The sequence below is a fragment of the Brassica oleracea genome, chromosome C9, assembly GCF_000695525.1.
Source record: "Brassica oleracea var. oleracea cultivar TO1000 chromosome C9, BOL, whole genome shotgun sequence".
Lineage (NCBI taxonomy): Eukaryota > Viridiplantae > Streptophyta > Magnoliopsida > Brassicales > Brassicaceae > Brassica > Brassica oleracea.
Window position 1 is genome coordinate 42,918,948 of NC_027756.1, and position 16,845 is coordinate 42,935,792.

The 16,845-nt window shown below is 32.9% G+C and overlaps 1 protein-coding gene and 1 long non-coding RNA gene across 3 annotated transcripts; one reads left to right on the forward strand and one right to left on the reverse strand.

The window, feature by feature from the left end:
* The first annotated feature begins 13,269 nt into the window (after window positions 1-13,269).
* Window positions 13,270-15,763, forward strand: LOC106313413 (laccase-17). The gene is made up of 5 exons (XM_013751213.1): window positions 13,270-13,484; window positions 13,573-13,724; window positions 13,806-14,179; window positions 14,263-15,237; window positions 15,528-15,763. The coding sequence occupies exons 1-5, from the start codon at window positions 13,398-13,400 to the stop codon at window positions 15,656-15,658; spliced, it is 1,719 nt and encodes a 572-aa protein (XP_013606667.1). The 5' UTR covers window positions 13,270-13,397; the 3' UTR covers window positions 15,659-15,763.
* LOC106313414 lies at window positions 15,107-16,839 on the reverse strand. 2 transcript variants are annotated; one of them, XR_001264377.1, is made up of 5 exons: window positions 16,591-16,839; window positions 16,181-16,263; window positions 15,918-16,097; window positions 15,514-15,769; window positions 15,107-15,234 (listed from the first exon to the last, which is right to left on the reverse strand). It is a non-coding gene; the product is annotated as an uncharacterized LOC106313414 (long non-coding RNA). The 2 variants fall into 2 exon arrangements; XR_001264378.1 differs by lacking the exon at window positions 16,181-16,263.
* Between the last annotated feature and the right edge of the window lie 6 nt (window positions 16,840-16,845).

Sequence of the window (16,845 nt, forward strand, 5' to 3'; positions counted from 1 at the left end):
TCAAGTTCTAGTATCACTTAAAACCATGAGATTTGAGTTTTAATATTTTTAATTAAAAAACTCCACCCAAACACTCTAAAATCACTTGAAAACTTTAAAACTCCAACTCTTAAAATATTTTCAATAACAGTGGATTCCACAGTACTTTATAAAATATCAAGTCCAATAACAGTGGATTTTAAGTTTTTTAACTTCATGTTTCAATAACAGTGAATTTGTTATTTTGACATAAATCACCTAAAACTCTCAATTGAATACACCCCCTTAGCTTTTAGAATTTCTTATCATTTTAGGAATAAATTCATCAAAGTGTTTCATATCAGAAACTGAAAATGATCTTAACTAATATATAAAATGATGAGTCAATCAACTTATCACTAATTAGTTTTACATTGAAAATTTATCTAAAAATGGTATGCACTAATTATAGAAATAGGGGATACAACGGAGTTTGCGGAAGAATTTTATGAGGCATTTGGTCGAAGAAGACAAACAGAAACAAAAAACGTAATCGACAAAGAACAACTCAAGCTGTTTTGAGAGGACATGATCAAGAAAGATCTGAATTGTCGTCTTCGAATTTTCTTCGACATGGAATCACTTAAATCACAATCTACTAACATTTTTCCGTAAAAACTTTGGCCGAACGCAGAGCCGGACCTGAGAATTTGGAACCCCTAAACGAAATTAAAAAAAGTTATAATTTTATCTAATTTTTTCAAAGAAAGACTAAATTTCAATTATTTCTTTTAAAACAATTGCAAATTTTGTAATTTAAAAATAAAAATAAAATTGTTTTAGTATTTATTATATTTTTGTTAATATCAAAATTATAATTTTACATCATTTTATAAATTACTTTTGTCATTTTCTCTTGCATTTACATATTTTATACATTATTATACTGGAATTAGAATATATACAATGTTTGCTAAATGGCGGAAAAATAATCCACCATATGGGAAGGATAAAATAAATGATCTTCAGAAAACCCTTGTGGAGGTACAAACAGATAATAACAAGTCTCAGGAGGAAGTTATGGAGGTATCCCAAAAATTACAAGATGCTACAAGGATGAAGAAGAATACTGGCATCAGAAAAGTCGGAACATGTGGTACACATCAAGGGATCTTAATACAAACTTTTATCATGCTTTAACAAAGCAACGACGAGTTCGTAATAGGATTGTGGGACTACATGATGAGGCAGAAAATTGGATCACAGAGGACATCGGGGTTGAAAGAGTGGCAGTAGACTATTTTGAAGACATATTTACCACTACCTCCCCATCAGAATTTGATAGCTTCCTGGAGGAAGTAACCCCAGGGATTACTTTACAGATGAATCAAAAGCTATTAAGGATAGCGACGGAGGATGAGGTCCGACAAGCTTTATTTATGATGCATCCAGAGAATGCTCCAGGATCGGATGAGATGACGGCTCTATTTTTTCAACATTGCTGGCATATCATTAAGAAAGATTTGGTGGAGATGGTAAATAATTTTCTGGTCTCAGGAGTAATGGATCCCCGGTTAAATATTACGAATATATGTATGATACCAAAGACGGAGAGGCCTACAAGGATGAGAGAACTAAGACCAATAAGTCTATGCAACGTAGGATACAAGATCATCTCGAAGGTTTTGTGTCAACGCTTGAAAACATGTCTCCCTTCCCTAATTTCAGAAACACAAACGGCATTTTTGGCAGGAAGGTTGATATCAGATAACATTCTTATAGCACATGAAATGTTTCATGGCTTGCGAACCAATAAAGCATGCCAAGGAAAGTATATGACAATCAAAACGGATATGAGTAAAGCTTATGATAGGGTGGAATGGGCTTTTATCCAGGCACTTTTACGGAAATTGGGGTTCGATCCACATTGGATAAAACTAATGATGGAGTGTATATCATCGGCCAATATAGGGTTTTACTCAACGGTCAACCGCGGGGCCTTATAATTCCCCATAGGGGGTTACGCCAAGGGGATCCTTTATCTCCTTATTTATTTATTATGTGTACTGAGGTTTTAATTGCAAATATCAAGAAGGCTGAGAGAGAGAAACTATTAACGGGTATGAAAGTAGCCAGAGCTTGTCCATCGATTTCACATATGTTCTTTTGCAGATGATAGCATTTTCTTTTGTAAGGCACAGAAGGAGGAGTGTCAAACTATTTTCAGGATTTTAAAGGAATATGAGGCGGTATAGGACAACTCATAAATTTTCAAAAATCTTCGATTCAATTTGGACATAAGATAAAGGAACCTAGCCAACAGGAATTGAGGGACATTTTAGGGATACATAATTTAGGAGGGATGGGGTCTTACCTTGGACTGCCTGAAAATCTTGGGGTTCAAAGATTCAAGGTTTTAGTTTTGTTCAGGAACGACTAAACAATAGAATTAATGGATGAACTTTTAAAATTTTCACTAAAGGAGGAAAGGAGGTGGTCATCAAATCAGTTATTACGACTTTACCAAATCATGTTATGTCTTGTTATCGATTACCAAAAGTTACTGCAAAGAAATTGACAACTACGGTAGCACAATTCTGGTGGAGTCTAGGGGAAAGTACACAAGGTATGCACTGGAAATCATGGGACAAAGTCTGTGCAAATAAGGATGAAGGAGGTTTGGGGTTTAAAGACATCACAGATTTTAATTCGGCAATGCTTGGTAAACAGTTATGGCAGCTAATAGGAAAGCCAAATACTTTATTTGCTCGAGTTTTCAAAGGACGGTACTACATGAACGCATCACCCCTGGAACCGATCCGTTCATATTCTCCGTCATATGGCTGGCGGAGTATCGTTTCAGCTAGATCTCTGGTAAGCAAATGACTAATCAAAAGGGTGGGATCAGGATCGACTATATCTGTATGGAATGATTCTTGGGTCCCAACCACTCTCCCGAGACCAACAAATAAAAAATCAACAACTCAGTTACCCTGACCTTACAGTGGATTCTCTCATAGATTCCGCTTCGTGAACTTGGAACTCACAGGCAATTCGGGCCTTAGTAGATCCCCAGAATGTGAAAATAATAGAAAGCATACCGCTGGCAAGACTCAGATCACAGACATGGATGGCTGGCATTTCACAAAGAGTGGGAGATACACGGCAAAATCAGGATATCAGGTGGATAGGGTTTACCCAGACAAGGAGAGATCACCAGAGATGTTCGGACCTACAGTTGATATTTTGAAGGCATTCTGTTGGAAAATAAAATGCCCACCAAAGATTAAGCACTTCTTATGGCAATTGGTTTCAAGGTGTATAGCAGTTAAGAAAAATTTGCGAGCGAGAGAAATACAAGGGGACATATGTTGTGCCAGGTGTGGAGCTCCAGAGGAATCAATTAATCATGTTTTCTTCGAATGTCCTCCAGCGATTCAGGTTTGGGCACTTTCAAAGATACCGTCAAATCCGGCCATCTTTCCAACTAGCTCTCTTTTCACAAATATGGATCACCTGTTTTGGAGAGTAATAGCACAAATGGATGATCATCAATTTGTATGAATACTATGGTACATTTGAAAAACAAGGAATAATAAAAGTGTTTAGTAATATGGATATGGACCCCGGGGATACCCTTAAACATGCAGAAACAAAATCAACACTCTGGGCAGAGGCACAAGTGTTGAACACAAAGAGGACAGTAACTCAGATGGTGGTCGCGTCCTTACTGTCAATCCCAGGCCGATGGTGTTTTACAGATGGTTCTTGGAAAGAAAATGATCATTTTTCGGGATAAGGTTGGTATAGTACTCTACAACGTTTTGATGGCTTGATGGGAGTACGTAATGTTAGGCCTAGCCTATCACCACTGCATGCAGAGGTGGAAGCGCTAGTATGGGCAATGGAATGTATGATGAACTTACATCAGTATCGGGTCACTTTTGCAACGGATTGTTCTCAATTGGTAAAGATGGTGTCGGAACCAGAAGAATGATCAGCTTTTGCAAGTTATTTGGAAGATATCAAGAACCTGAAAGAAATAAATAATTGTGTTATCTAAACTAAAATTAATATTTAGATTTGAGTAACATAGAACCAAAAATTACTTTTTGAGCATCTTTATTTTAGATTTATATTTGCATAAGTTTATAAATATTTTCATGTTTGGTGATATATACTTATTAGTTGATATTAATATCAATTAAATATTATAATATTTAATATTGAGATATATTTACAATGAAGTAAACATAGGGGTACAAAATATATGAAGTTAATGAGACTAAATAAAGTTTTAGAGATATTTATATTTCACTTTTATACATTTTAGTTTAAATAAAGTTTAAAAATGTAGTAAATGAATAAGTGTATATATATATATATATGTATAATAAATCAATTATCAAATCTACCCAAAATAGGATAAATCAATTATCCTATTTTCAGTGTGTCTACGGGTAAAAAATATAAAATCTTATCCTTTTGATATGTATTACATGATTTTAGGATAGTATTGGTTTAGCTTATATAAATTCAAAACAATAAATTTTAACAGAGAATAATTTTGGAAAATAATGATGATTCTTCGGATAAACCAGTAAAGTAGAATATTTTTTAATTTCGGACTCAGTGTAAATATTTAAACAGTCATATTTTATGTATATTAATTTAGGATCATTATTTGGAAGATGATGTTAAAGTTAGGATCTCAGAATATTTAAAATGCTTTAGTATATTCTGTAATATACCGTATCTTCTCTTTAAATTTAAACAAAATGTGTTAACAATTTGAATAAATCTTTTTAATGAAAAAGTTTGAATTTATATATACGAAAAATAGTTAAAATTATTAAAGTGTGTTGTTTAGTAGGTTATGTATACGAAGAATTGCACTGGGTTATGGTCTAAGAAAATGGGTTAAATCAATTGTGTTGTTCATGGATTTTTATTCTTTTTGTGATGAGCCACGAAGAGGATAAATATTTGCAATGATCATTTTTTGAATTTCCTTATGTTTTGTAATCTCTTCTAGGGGTGGGCGTTCGGGTACCCATTCGAGTTCGGTTCGGATCTAATCGGGTTTCGGGTTTTCGGGTTTTCGGGTTTAAAGATTTCAGCCCCATTCGGGTATTTCTAAATTTTGGTTCGGGTTCGGATAACCCATTTAAATTATTTTTAAAATTTTAATATTCATTATATGCTTAAAATTTCTCAAAATCTATAAAACAAAATAATATATTACATATAAATTTGTATAATATATGTCAAAATACCTAAAATTAACATATAAATTGGTTTGATTTGAATATTTTGATAGAAAATCAATAGATATTTTAAGCATTTTGGTGTTTTAAATATATTTTAGCCATTTTAGACATTTACTTTTAACTATTTATGTATATTTTCAAGTATTTTAGACATCTTAAAAATATCTTATATATTTTGGATGTTTTTAATATATATTAAATCTAAAAATAAGTAATATATTTAGGTATATAAATCTATTTCGGTTACATTCGGGCACCCGAGATACTTCGGTTCGGGCCGGGTTCGGTTTCGGTTCTTTAGATACCAAAATTTTGAACCCGTTCGGATATTTAATCAATTTCGGTTCGGATTTGGTACTACTTTTTCGGATCGGGTTCGGTTTGGTTCTTCGGATCCTGGTTTTTTGCCCAGCCCTAATCTCTCCTTTTGATGCCATGTAGATACTGTATTTCAATATGAGATGAAATTTATGTTATGAGATGAAACTTAAAGGATATAATATATCATGTTCAAGAAACTTTCAAATTTTGGCTTATGTTTGATGAAATCAATCAAAATTACATGTTGTAGTTAATAACATAAAGACGTTTCAAATGGTTATCACCATCAAAATTACATGTAGTAGGTTTCTCTTTTTGTTAAATCTCAATAGTAAAAGTCATTTGATTACGTAGCCGAGAGTTTGATCCGTAAGTAAGATAGATATAAATGGTTTTTAATATGTTATGTTAGTAAATGAAATGGTTACTAAATAAAAGGGTTCTTTTATAGTTTAATTAGATGGACCTAGTAGACTTCTAAATAGTAGATAAAATGGTACTTCTCTTTTAATAGAGAAGACTAGATTTTAACCCGCGTTTTCAAAGCGCGGAATTATTTTTCTTTTAAAATTTTATTTTTAAAAAGTAATATTTTTCAAAAATTTATTAATATCAAATTCGTAATTGTCCGCTTTCATCATTATTATTTTATGCTGATTAATTTGATAAACTTTTTTGACTTTTATAGGTTTCTAGTACATTTTTCGGTAAACATTTTTGGAAATTTTTAAACATTCAATTTAAAAGTTGGTGTAAACACAAATTTTGAGTTTTATAAAAAAATTGTTGATAATTTATAATAAGTCAATTTTTAGAAATGAATTAATATGGACGATATATTCTTAGGAATAAAATCTTTTGGTTTAGGAATAAATCGCCTAGTTGAGAAGTTCCTATATTAATGGTTTTTCTCAAATCATATAAAATCTGTTGAAGCGGATCCTAACTACTTTTGGTATTAAGTTACCGTAATATAGAAATATAATATATTGTTTGAAATATGGTTCCATTAAATGCATATACTTATGCCCAAATTAGTATATGTAGTTTGTTAATACATATTGTCTACCCCCAAGTTATTTTTTTAAAAATATATATTACGTATAGATTTGAGTGTTGCCAATATTTTAGGAAATTTATTTTCGTAACAGTTATGAAACAATACATACATTTATCTATGATTGATAGTTTGAAAATTTGGATAAAAAGTAAATTTAATTGAATGAAATCTAGATGATATAATTGCTTTTGTTATATAATTTTTGAATTTTTTTGTGGTGTCCAATGTTAGTTTCTGTTAAGTTTTCGTTATATTTTAGAGATTAAGACTTGTATTTAGTATTTTTCTTTAGGATATAGAGTTTGTAAAGTTAGAATTAATGGGTGGGTCATAGACGGTAATAATTACAATACCTTGTTTTGATGGGCTTCGGGATTACGATAAAATTTGGTTACAATGCGATTGGTCTAAAGAAGTTTATTAATTAATTAGATGACTTTTGATTTTGATTGGTGGTAATAAATGTTCACGATTTTATTAAAAGAATATAGAAAAGGTAGTGGCAGTTTCTCGTAAATAACTTGAAAAGTAAGGGCAGAATCATAGTAGATATTCTGCTTTAATAGTATAGTTATAGTTTTTATATGTAAAATCTCTAATTTATAGCCTTGTATACAATAATATTATAATTTAATTACTATTATAATTACTTAAAATCTTATTGTCTTTTTATTTGTAGTTTTCTCAAAGTTATAACCAAATTCTAGTGATCCTTTTGGCAAATCCACAAACATCATAATTATTTTTCAATCATAACTTTAAAATTTGAATACGAACACAATTGTTGATATACTAAAAACAAAATGAAAGTGGTTAGCAGAAAAGAGCAATGATAGTGGAGTAGAGTTGGTCATATGAGAACGAAGTGTATGGGAGAGTCCACCTTGCTACGCAGTAGGTAGCTCGCATGGCTAAATCATGGAGATATCCACATTATGTTTTTTTTGTCGACAATCCACATTATGTATCTTCCGAATAACATGGATTCTATACATTTTTCCAAAGATAAAATAAAATTATAAGAAACGAACAATTATGCAAAAAATTGTGTTACTGTAGGTAAAATTCCTCTCCTTTTGAACTAACTAATCTTATGACATTCTTGTCTAGTGATAAAGACATATCAATTTGAAAGTCGTTATTGTTGGAGGTGGGTTTTGCATCCCTAGCGTAATAAGTTTTTATTACAAAAATGTGTAAAATAATTATTTGGGGTGTATACTCTGCTTTTTTGACGTTATTAAGGATTGGCTAATCTTTTGTGCTTGTGGTAAAGCATCTTAATTAATCATCATTAATCAACTAGAGTCAAATGTTAATAAAGAGAAGGTTGAATATGCATATATTTACACAAGGGTATATAACGAATATTGTTAGTTCAAAATGGAAAATACCCAAAACAAAGCTTTGAAATCATAAGAAATATATATAGTACATGCTATGTTATGATTTTGGGTTTGAGAAGACTACAGATTTTGGTACATAGTAGCGTGATAATTTTGTAATATATATTAAAAACATTGTTGAAATATGGGTTTTTAGTAACTAAACCCCTCAACTTTAGATGAATCGTAAAAAAAAATTTTTAACTAAAAATCATGTGAAATAAACCCTCAACTTTAATTCTGTTAACGTATGTTACCATCCGTATAAAAAAAACCGTGACGGAGGGTGATATACGTTAACGGTTTATAAGTTGAGGATTTATACTGTTGAAAACTTAGTTGAGGGTTTTTTTTACGATTCAAAAATAGCTGAGGGGTTTTATCGTTAAAAGTTAAATGTTTTAAAATATTTATTATCATTTATACATTGTTTTAGATTGATTTATAAGACTTTAAAATAATTTATAAATTTTAATACATTAATTTATTATAAAATTAATTTATACAACCTAAATTAATAATTTTCAACACTACTTACAACTTAATATACCTTCAAAATATTAAATTATTTGATATTTGACAATAATGATATAAGGAAATTTAAGTGTTTATATCGTCATTGTCAGATATCAAATAATTTAAAGTTTCTAAGTTATATTAAGTTTTAAGTAGAATAATTCATCCATAAGTCAATAATGTTAGATTATTTTATCCTAACAAATAGCATAAATTGTAAAAAAAAAAAAATCATTGCGAAACCGTATTAATCATATGTAAAAATATTAAAATATTTATGAAGCTTTATAAATCAGTTATAAAATAATGTATTAAAATCTATAAATGAGTTTTAAAGGCTTATAAATCAATTTAAAAGAATGTATAAATGATAATAAAGATTTTAAAACATGACTTTTAGTGATAAAACCCCTCAACTATTTTGGAATAGTAAAAAAAACCCTCAACTAAGTTTTCAACATTATAAACCCTCAACTTATAAACCGTTAACGTATGTCACCCTCCGTCACGATTTTATAGACGGAGGGTAACATATGTTAACGGAATTAAAGTTAAAGGTTTATTTCACAGGATTTTAAGTTGAAGGAAGTTTTTTTTATTCATCTTTAGTTGAGGGGTTTAATTACTAAAAACCCTTGAAATATACATTGGAAACAAATATCCAACTAGAATAAATTATAATATATAATTGATCGTACATTTTTCAATTTAATTAACATTAATTCAAAAATATAAAGTACTTATATTTTGAAATACATTTTTTTAAAAGCTTATATTTTAATAGTGGAAATACATGAACACAAAAAAAACAACATTTAAAAAAAAACCAGCATGATAACAATGAGCGCGTGGTTAATACTTCTTTAAAATTAGACATCAACTTACCATAGACGCATGCGGACATAATTATCTTATTAATATTTATTAATAAATATATTATTAATTTAAAGCTAGACTAACAAAATAATTTATGTTCACACACTTGCAAAATCAGTAACAAATTTAACATAAAACTATTTATATATGATGATGCAGTCTTTCACTAAACATATATATATTTATTTATTTTATAAGAATCAGAAACAGTCATGTTTTGTAAATATTGTAAAAATCTCTTTATATACAATTTTAGCTGTGTTTTTTTATTTTAAAATAATTTTCATTAATTATCAAGATCTTCAGTTATGTTTATCAAAACATAGCTAATATATAAACATATAACTATCGAGACTATTTAATGATTTTTTCAAATTCAGGATTCAATTTTTATTCGATAAATATATGTTCAGAGATTTATCTACTGAAAATAGTATAGATTTGGATAATAATACAATATACATGGTATTTTTATCAAAAAATGTTTTTTCTTTTTGAATATTTTTATTATAATCAATACATGTTTAATGGTTTAAATTATAAATTTATATAGAATAAATCAAATTATTCATTAAAGGTAACAACATATTTAATCAGTCTAACTTTTAACGTGATGGTTCAAATGCGAAAAATCACATCACATCACATATACTATATATATATATATATATATATATATATTTTTTTTTTTTTTGAATCGCATGCATATATTTTTACGTGAAACACAAAGGTTTTAGAAGATTTTATAATTGACGGAAGCTTCTCTCTCTTCTTCGTTCTCTCTCTAGGATCTTTCACGAAGAAGAGATCGAGATGAAGCTTCTATGTTATGTCGCCGGTTTCTTTCGGTGACTCTGCCTCTGGTATACTCGGTCAGTTCGACGAGTATACCTGGCTTCTGACTCCGGTGGCTTGCGGTCTCTTCGACGGAGCTGTCCGGATTTCGACTCCGCATCGCGCTCTTCTCGATAGCGACGGCGGCTTTACACCGAGGTTCTTCCGGTTTTGTTGATCGATGTTTCCCGTTCTTCTCAGCCTAATCGCCTCTCTTTCCTCAGCCTCGATGTCATCGCTTCTTCTCCTTGTCGTGAGCCGTTTTCATCTTCAAGCTTCTTCTTATCATTAAAGGTGACAGTGTCTCAAGCAAGAAGATCGACGGTGGTGGGATCGATTGTAGGCGATTCGTTCTTCTGGAAACATAGATCCGGTGTGCGACTTGAACAACTGTGTAGATAGTTCCTTAGTGAGCTGTTCTTCATCGGTATGGCTCTGCTTGACGGCAGAGTTCCGTCGAGTTTCCCCACAATCGTCGGTAGAAGGTAGCTTGTCCTCTCTTTGACGCGTGTCTCCAAACGCCGGGCGTCGTACACGTGGTAGGATGAGTAAGCAACTTCCTCAACAGGTTTCACCTTGGGCTTACGGCCCAAGTTTTGTTTTAAGCTTTAGCCCATTTGTTTGGGTCTTGTGTTTTTTGTGTCAGGTTTGGTCTTGTTGGGCGACCCATGAATAAAATACCAGATGATAAAAAAAAAGATTTTATAATTATTAAAATGTTTATATATCCACGTATAAGTTGGCTTGACTGTCACACTAATGTACATATATTCGTATAGTATACGTACTATATATGTTTACATATGTGCTTACAGCTTACGTACATTTTACTATATATTGTTGTACATTTTACTATATATTGTTGGAATCTTAATTAGAAATCAAGGGTTGGTGCATGCAACTACAATATATATGTGAAAACATTTTCTCAAAATATATATGTGAAAAATAAACAATAAAACCGTACATATACCTTTCAGTCTAATCAAACTCGCTTCACATACATACGCTCATATATATTGGGTATACACTTCTGAATGCTAATTTATTTCGTGAAAATATTAATTGATATATAGTGTCCAACGTCTTTGATCAAGAAAAAAAAATATAGTGTCAAACTGTCAATCTATTTTTTTTATCATATCTAAGTCTGAGTTCAAGTCCAATAATTTCATCTTGTTAGTAGAGATCACCAACTGATTTAATATGTATTCATTTGTTATTTAGACAATTCATTTTTTTCTATTAATACGAAGATATTTCAGGCCTATGAAATTTCTCAAACTAATAACTAAAGAGATGTACAGCTTAGGGATGGATCACCTCTCCGAATATTCAAATGAGGCATAAATAATGGGTCTCTATATCCATGTGACCACACGAAAAATATAGTGGAGTACTTTCAAATTCAGATTGCTTATCAACCTGAAGCTCGCTTGCCACTAGACTACATGTGGTTCACACAATTCATACAATGTCTCTAAATCAAAAGTTAATTCAGGTTTCAACTTAATGTCGATATTTAGATGGTGAGATTGAAGTATGTATCAGTGTCTAAACTAGAGATCGTCGAAATTGGCTTGATGTCTGAATACCTAAAAGGTCATATATGTTTTAGAACTACAGTGGAAAATTAAAGATATATTAGAACTTCGTTTTCAAATAATGTTTGGAATAATCATGTATTATAATAAAGCTCTCGTGTCACGGAACATAAACATGCCTAGTTAATATATCTATAACTATATATACTACTACTGATTGTGAGTTACCAACTAAAATATTGTTAAAGACATACTAATGGTTTTGAACTACATACTATGATGTGAACTTCTGATTCATCGTTGTGTCATTCAACCACATAATCAATTTATAAAATTATTTACTGTTTTCTTTTCTTTCTAGAACTAACGTTATTAAAGAAAAAATCATATATCTTAATTACCGACTTCGGATAGTTAGGGATAATCTGATACCTACTTGTTAGCAATCTTGTCTACATCATGTTTTGATTGTAGATTGACTTTAAATTTCGTGAAGATTATAAATATGAAAGACGGATAACAAGCAAACAAATCCCATATATTATTAGTGCAAAAACAAATATTTGTGTAAAGAGAAGCATGTATAAGTGATTAAGTGGCATGGCTTTGAGGATACGGACTTAGAAAGAAGTTAGGTCACTTGCTTGGGAAATAAAATTGCGAACCTTAGTTTGAGATTTTCTCAATGTTTTTGTAAACCACGACATGTTGACAATAGCCTTCATGGATTTTGACATCTAACCCTAAGCGTGACCTTTCTATGATAGCTACAATCTCCCTCCCTTTGCTTATTCCCCAAGCAATTTTAGCTTACTAATGTTTTGACTAACTCCAACATCGGTTAATCTTCTTAAAAAGTTCCCACCTGCAAAATAAAATCAAATTATTAATAAACAGATGAAGTACTTATCACTTAACATGCTTATGGAATGATGAAATCCATTTAGTAAAACCATAACCTTTAACCACATAAGTTATTCTTCTAGAAGTTCCCAAGGGTTGTAAATTGTTTTCACAGACACTTTAGGTCGATCAAGAGTTGTTGTTTGTCGGGTCTAAACAACACTTAGCTAAGGATTATATCAAACAATATTAACTGCCACATTTGGTCCGAGTTACTTACTTTCTCATGTCAAAATTTGAAGTTTAAAATACTCAACGCAGAAGAGGAAGAGGAACTATCATATCTAAGAAACTAAGACTCTTTGCATTTCATATTTAGAATCTACGCCATAGTCTTGAAAAGGAAACTATAGTTTTTGAGGGATTAAACACGGTCAAAGAGATTGACTTATCTTTGACACCACTCAATTCATAAGCTGTTCTCATATATGTTCTAACAACTAGTCGATATCAAGAGTCTCCAATTACACAAACTTCTCTACCAATATCTTTTTGTTTCTACATAAATAACTACTAAAATCTTTTTCTTCAATATTTCCAGCTCAAGCAAACACCTAACTTTCCTTTCTATATATACACTAAATGTTGAAACAATGAATACACAATCTACAGCAAAAACAAAAACAAAACAGAAATAGAATAACAGAGGCAGACCATTCAGTAACCGTGTCAACTTTAATCAACGCCTCAAGGTCCAAGCTCGCTTAAAGATCCTAAGGATATAAAACAAATGGCGGTTTGGCTTCTCTTTGCTGTTCTCTCTTGTGTTCTTCTTCCTGATCCTGTTTTTGGGATTACAAGGCATTATACACTGGAGGTATGTGAAAACTCGTTTATTCTGAGTAAATGTTAAAATTGTAAACGAAGGGTTGGACATGATTATGTGATGTTTCGTTTTTTCACAGATCAAAATGCACAACGTAACACGTCTTTGCCACACGAAGAGTCTTGTTTCTGTTAACGGACAGTTTCCAGGGCCTAAGCTTATTGCTAGAGAAGGTGACCAGCTTCTGATCAAAGTTGTTAACCATGTGCCAAACAATATCTCTATCCACTGGTAATAATAATTATCTTTAAACACTTTTTAGCACTATTAATAGCGCAATGTTTGATTACTAACACTTGGCTTTAATCTCAGGCATGGGATCAGGCAATTACGGTCTGGCTGGGCTGATGGACCAGCTTACATAACCCAATGTCCTATTCAGACAGGGCAAAGTTATGTCTACAACTACACCATTGTTGGCCAAAGAGGCACTCTGTTTTACCATGCTCACATCTCATGGCTAAGAGCAACAGTCTATGGTCCTATTATCATCCTTCCCAAACGCGGTGTTCTTTACCCCTTCCCCAAACCTCACAAAGAAGTTCCCATGATCTTTGGTGAGTGGTTCAACGCAGACCCTGAGGCAATAATTCGCCAAGCAACCAAGACAGGAGGTGGGCCTAATGTCTCTGATGCTTACACCATCAACGGGCTTCCCGGCCCGTTATACAACTGCTCGGCTAAAGGTAATCGTTGATTCCTATCCTACAACTACTTTAATGGTTTGATATAAGAATATGATCTTTGTAACCAATGGTGTTTAAAACAGATACATTCAGACTGAGAGTGAAGCCAGGAAAAACATACCTTCTAAGGCTAATCAACGCCGCGCTTAACGACGAGCTCTTTTTCAGCATCGCAAACCACACGGTCACAGTCGTCGAAGCTGACGCGATCTACGTCAAGCCATTCGAGACGGATACCGTCTTAATCGCTCCTGGCCAGACCACAAACCTCCTGCTGAAGACCAAACCGAGTTACCCGAGCGCCTCTTTCTTGATGACCGCTAGACCGTACGCCACAGGTCAAGGAACTTTCGACAACTCTACAGTTGCGGGCGTATTAGAATACGAACAACCTAAACACGCGAGGAGGAGCTCTATCAAGAATCTTCCGCTCTTCACACCGGTTCTTCCCGCTCTAAACGATACAAACTTCGCTGCCAAGTTCAGCAACAAGCTGAGAAGCCTGAACAGCAAGAGATTCCCAGCTAACGTGCCTCTGAAGGTAGATCGGAAGTTCTTCTTCACGGTAGGATTGGGAACAACTCCGTGCAATCATAAGAACAACCAGACGTGCCAGGGTCCAACTAACACCACGATGTTCGCTGCATCGATCAGCAACATCTCCTTCACGATGCCGACGAAAGCTCTCCTTCAATCTCACTACTCTGGGCAATCGAATGGAGTGTATTCTCCAAACTTCCCATGGAATCCCGTAGTCCCGTTTAACTACACAGGCACTCCGCCTAACAACACCATGGTTAGCACCGGGACGAACGTGATGGTTCTGCGTTATAACACCAGCGTGGAGCTGGTGATGCAGGACACTAGCATCCTTGGTGCGGAGAGCCATCCTCTTCACCTTCACGGCTTCAACTTCTTTGTCGTCGGCCAGGGGTTTGGGAACTTCGACCCGAACAAGGATCCTAAGAACTTCAACCTTGTTGACCCGATTGAGAGGAACACAGTCGGTGTGCCTTCTGGCGGATGGGCTGCTATTCGATTCCTTGCAGATAACCCTGGTAACAGAAACTATTACTCTCTCATTTTCATTTTAGTAAGATTTTAGTTTCAAAATAATTGTGGTTTTAGAATTTCAATACAAAATTTCTATTCTATTTTCTACTCGATGAAATGTGGCAGTGTATAATAATGTTTTTATTTAGAAAATATACAAAATTAAATGTTTTTTTTTAATTTGTGTGCATAAATCTACAACAACGACTAAAATGAAAAGGAGGAATAAAAATCAAAAATATATTAGTGTAATCTTATATGAAAATTATAACTAAACTTACAAAATGTTTGACAGGAGTGTGGTTCATGCACTGTCACTTGGAAGTACATACCAGTTGGGGTTTGAGGATGGCTTGGCTTGTTCTGGATGGAGATAAGCCTGATCAGAAACTTCTTCCTCCTCCTGCGGACTTGCCCAAATGCTGATAAGCATGTCATCAAGTCTTTTATTCTTTTTGTTTCCTGTCTCTTCTTTCTTCCAAGCTTCAAGCATGTTTTTTCTCCCGGCCAATTATCAGTTTGACATGAGGTCAATTCCTGTTCAATAATTTGACATGAGGTCAATTTCTGTTCAATTATTTACTGTTGCAGCGCTCTGTTTTCTGTAAGTGTAGATCTAAGTAATGTAATACCATGCTAAGTTAATATATGTATACACAATTTAATTTGCAAAAGTTGGACTTACCTTCTGTAGTTATTATCACAATCTCTGTAACAACTAACTGTTGAAGATAACATACAAACAGTTTGAATCAGATGGAGATACCCGCCTTTGTTAGATGGACATAAGACTGAAAAGAAACTTCTCCCTCCACCAAAATTATTTACCGAAATGTTGATATCCTAATCGAAGTCCTATTTCGTCCTGATCAATATTTTTGTTATGTCAGTTTATGAAATAGACCAAAGAACCACTGTAATAGAAAAAAGCATGCAAGACTTGCATACCAGAATGTCTGTGAGGATCAGCTGTACTTGGGAAAGTTTTAGTTAAAAAGGACTACGCATTCAAGCATCATACTTTCAAGTGCCTAAACAAAATTGAGTTTGTATCAAACATTTCTAGTTTATTCCACAATTTCAATTCGCTAAACTTAGAGCAAATGCCAACACTTTTCAAGTGCTCATCTTCAAGATCCAAAGTCTAAACATTAGTTGAAGGTTGCAACTTTGCATTCAATAATCATCCAACCAGAGTAACAGTAAAAAGGGCAATATCAGACTACCAAAACAGATGATGAAAACTATAACAGAGAGTTCCCACAATCAAATCTTTCATATTATATGAACTGTCACTAATGGACAATCGTTTGCTACCCAAAACTTTGAAAACTCCACTAGAAGTAGCCAACTTTAACCTTAATTCTCCTTTTGATTTTGCTCTTCCTCTCCTCAAAGCCAATCTCTCCATCTTCTTCTTGCTCTTTTTCTTCTCGTTACTGGTCTCCTGCTTCTCTTCGTTCCATTGCTCTTGTTTCAACTTCACATCCAACTTATCATCCCATGTCCACAACATCTTCTTCTTCTTCTTATCACATCCTGTTTCTGACCAGAGTTTCACTTTTCCCAGGAACGAATCTTCTCTCCGTTTTCCACCAAATCATCAAACCCCC

Coding starts and splice junctions, on each gene's coding strand:
- LOC106313413 (XM_013751213.1), top strand. CDS start 13,398: ATGGCGGTTTGGCTTCTCTTTGCTGTTCTCTCTTGTGTTCTTCTTCCT. Junction 14,180..14,262: donor ATACAACTGCTCGGCTAAAG/GTAATCGTTGAT, acceptor TGTTTAAAACAG/ATACATTCAGACTGAGAGTG. Junction 15,238..15,527: donor ATTCCTTGCAGATAACCCTG/GTAACAGAAACT, acceptor AATGTTTGACAG/GAGTGTGGTTCATGCACTGT.